The sequence below is a fragment of the Pteropus vampyrus genome, unplaced genomic scaffold (genome assembly GCF_000151845.1).
Source record: "Pteropus vampyrus isolate Shadow unplaced genomic scaffold, Pvam_2.0 Scaffold319, whole genome shotgun sequence".
NCBI classification, from domain to species: Eukaryota; Metazoa; Chordata; class Mammalia; order Chiroptera; family Pteropodidae; genus Pteropus; species Pteropus vampyrus.
Genome location: NW_011889100.1, coordinates 643,748 through 645,822, shown reverse-complemented (window position 1 = coordinate 645,822; position 2,075 = coordinate 643,748). Strand labels below are relative to the sequence as shown.

At 55.1% G+C, this 2,075-nt stretch overlaps 1 protein-coding gene across 1 annotated transcript in view; it reads right to left on the bottom strand.

The window, feature by feature from the left end:
* TUFT1 (tuftelin 1) overlaps nt 1-2,075 on the bottom strand; it is a 34,688-nt gene that overhangs the window by 6,117 nt on the left and 26,496 nt on the right. The window contains 1 exon segment of the mRNA XM_011377703.2: nt 1,615-1,736. Within this exon segment, the coding sequence (XP_011376005.1) occupies nt 1,615-1,736 (122 nt within the window).

Sequence of the window (2,075 nt, the reverse complement as noted above, 5' to 3'; positions counted from 1 at the left end):
GAAGGGATAAGTCCTTCTGGAAAGCTCTAGAGGGCAAAACTGGAGCCAACATGTGGGCATTCCCAGGGAGCAGTTCTTAAGTAAACACAGAGACGTCTCAGTACTAACGCTGTCAGAAGTGGGCTGCCTCGTGCATGAGGAGCTCCTCGAACCAGGAAAGGATCGGGCAGGAGCTGGGATTATGACGCCAACGCCATCGAGCTGGTGGCAGGGGTTTCATGCCAAGAGGGAGGTGGGATCTGAGGACCCTTACGGCCTCTTCACACAAGTCTGTTGCTAAGTCTCCTGATTCCGTTAAGATCCCCAAAGGTCGAGCGGCAGAGGAAAGTGTCCTAGACCTCAGACCTCTGAAGACTTCGGTACCCAGGCCCTTCCGGTTCTGCCTGAGGAAGCAGACAGGTGCCTGCTGCCAGCAGGTGGGCAGTTCTGGGGGTGAGGTGGGGCGTAACGCAATCTGAGTCCCCCAACAACCTGCCTAAGCTTCAAACATTCTAAGTTCCCACCCTCAGCTCTCCAATGTCCTCTCTCTGTCTCTTTTCATTTAGAAATCAGCCCTGATGATGCGTAGCTATTACTCGCCATCCCCAAGCCTCGGTTTTGGATCATCTGGTCTTTTTTCGTTTCTCCCGTTTCGTCCTCTAGTCGCCTGCCCGTGGGCACCCCGCCACTGAGCAAGAGGGAGTGCTGAGCAATTTGAGGCAATTCTTGCTCTGGAGTCAAGTGAGAAACGAGGCTACATGTCCGCGCTTTCCCTGCTGGGCGGGCCCAGATCACGCTCATCCCAAAGGACAGAAAATGCCCCCAGCAGACCGAGGGGTCCACGAAGGCCAGGTTTATGTCTGTCTGTTAATCTTGGAATTCTTTAGAAGGCCCGTCAGGTAATGTCTGTTGAACTTAAAAAGGTCCAATTCGTACAATGGAGTTCAGACCCAACGTGCTGGTGTTAAATTTGATTTACCATTTGAGATCTTATTTATTAATTGCCAACAGCATAAAGAATTTCCCACTTCTTCAAAGTCCAGAATGGCCCAATCTTTACTCTGTAGGTTTCACTGGTCTGGGGCCTCCGATCCCCTCTGACTGGGGGGAATTTACAAGGCCATCGAACCCCGGAGTAGAAAGGACCTCAGAGATGCCCTCTGTGCCACTAGACAGGTGGCCCTCGTGAAAGGAAGATCCGCATCTCTTCATGAAGCTGCTCATTGTATTTTTCACCAGCTTGATTTGTGAGGAAGTTACCCGATTTCACCCTCGAATAGTTTGCAGTCAGTTGCTTTGGCGGGGGAGACCGTGGTGTGACAACACCCCACCCACATCCGGGAAAACGACCAACGGCAATGGCAGATGCTTTCCCAGCTCTCACTCGACCTTGGCTCTCAGACCATAAAAACCTTTTCTTGAGGTGATTGCTCCATGGAAAATGAGCTCCCCGGAGATGGCAGCCTCCCAAACAGCATCTCCCAGGCGGGGCCCCACCCTGAGCAGGCACACTGTGAGTCAGAGCCGGAAGATCTGACATCAGCACCAGCTTCTTCCCTATGTCTAGCTGCCCTGGGAGCCGCACAGCCCTCCCTCCCCTCCCTGCACCCCAGCTTCACGGCGAACAGGGCCCTTACTTTTCCTGTTCTGCTCGGCAGTCAGCATTCTGGCTCCGAAGCTCCTCCAGGGCCATCTCCCCTTCCCTGACCTTCGCCAGTAAGGCCTGATGCTCCTGGAGGGGCCGGAGGAAAGAAAACCTGGGATGAGGCGATGTGACAGCTTATGCAACAGTTCAGGGGTGAGATGGGCACCAGCGCTGGGGCTCAGCCCCTCCTGGGCCTTGGACAGCTGCCGAAGAGCAGCAGGCCAAGCTGGTTTGATGGGGTGCCATCCTTCGTCAGGGACAGCCCTTCCCAGCCTCAGCACACAGAAACTTCCCGGCCTCACCCAGCTGCCCAGAAGGAGAGCCTGGTGCTGTACTACCCGGGCCCACCTGCCAGCTGCGGCTGCCAACCCCTCAGAAACCGGGCCGAGTGGCTCCTGAAGAACAGTCTTCAGCCCCCATGAAGGGCAGCTGTCTCAGAATGGGCTAAAAC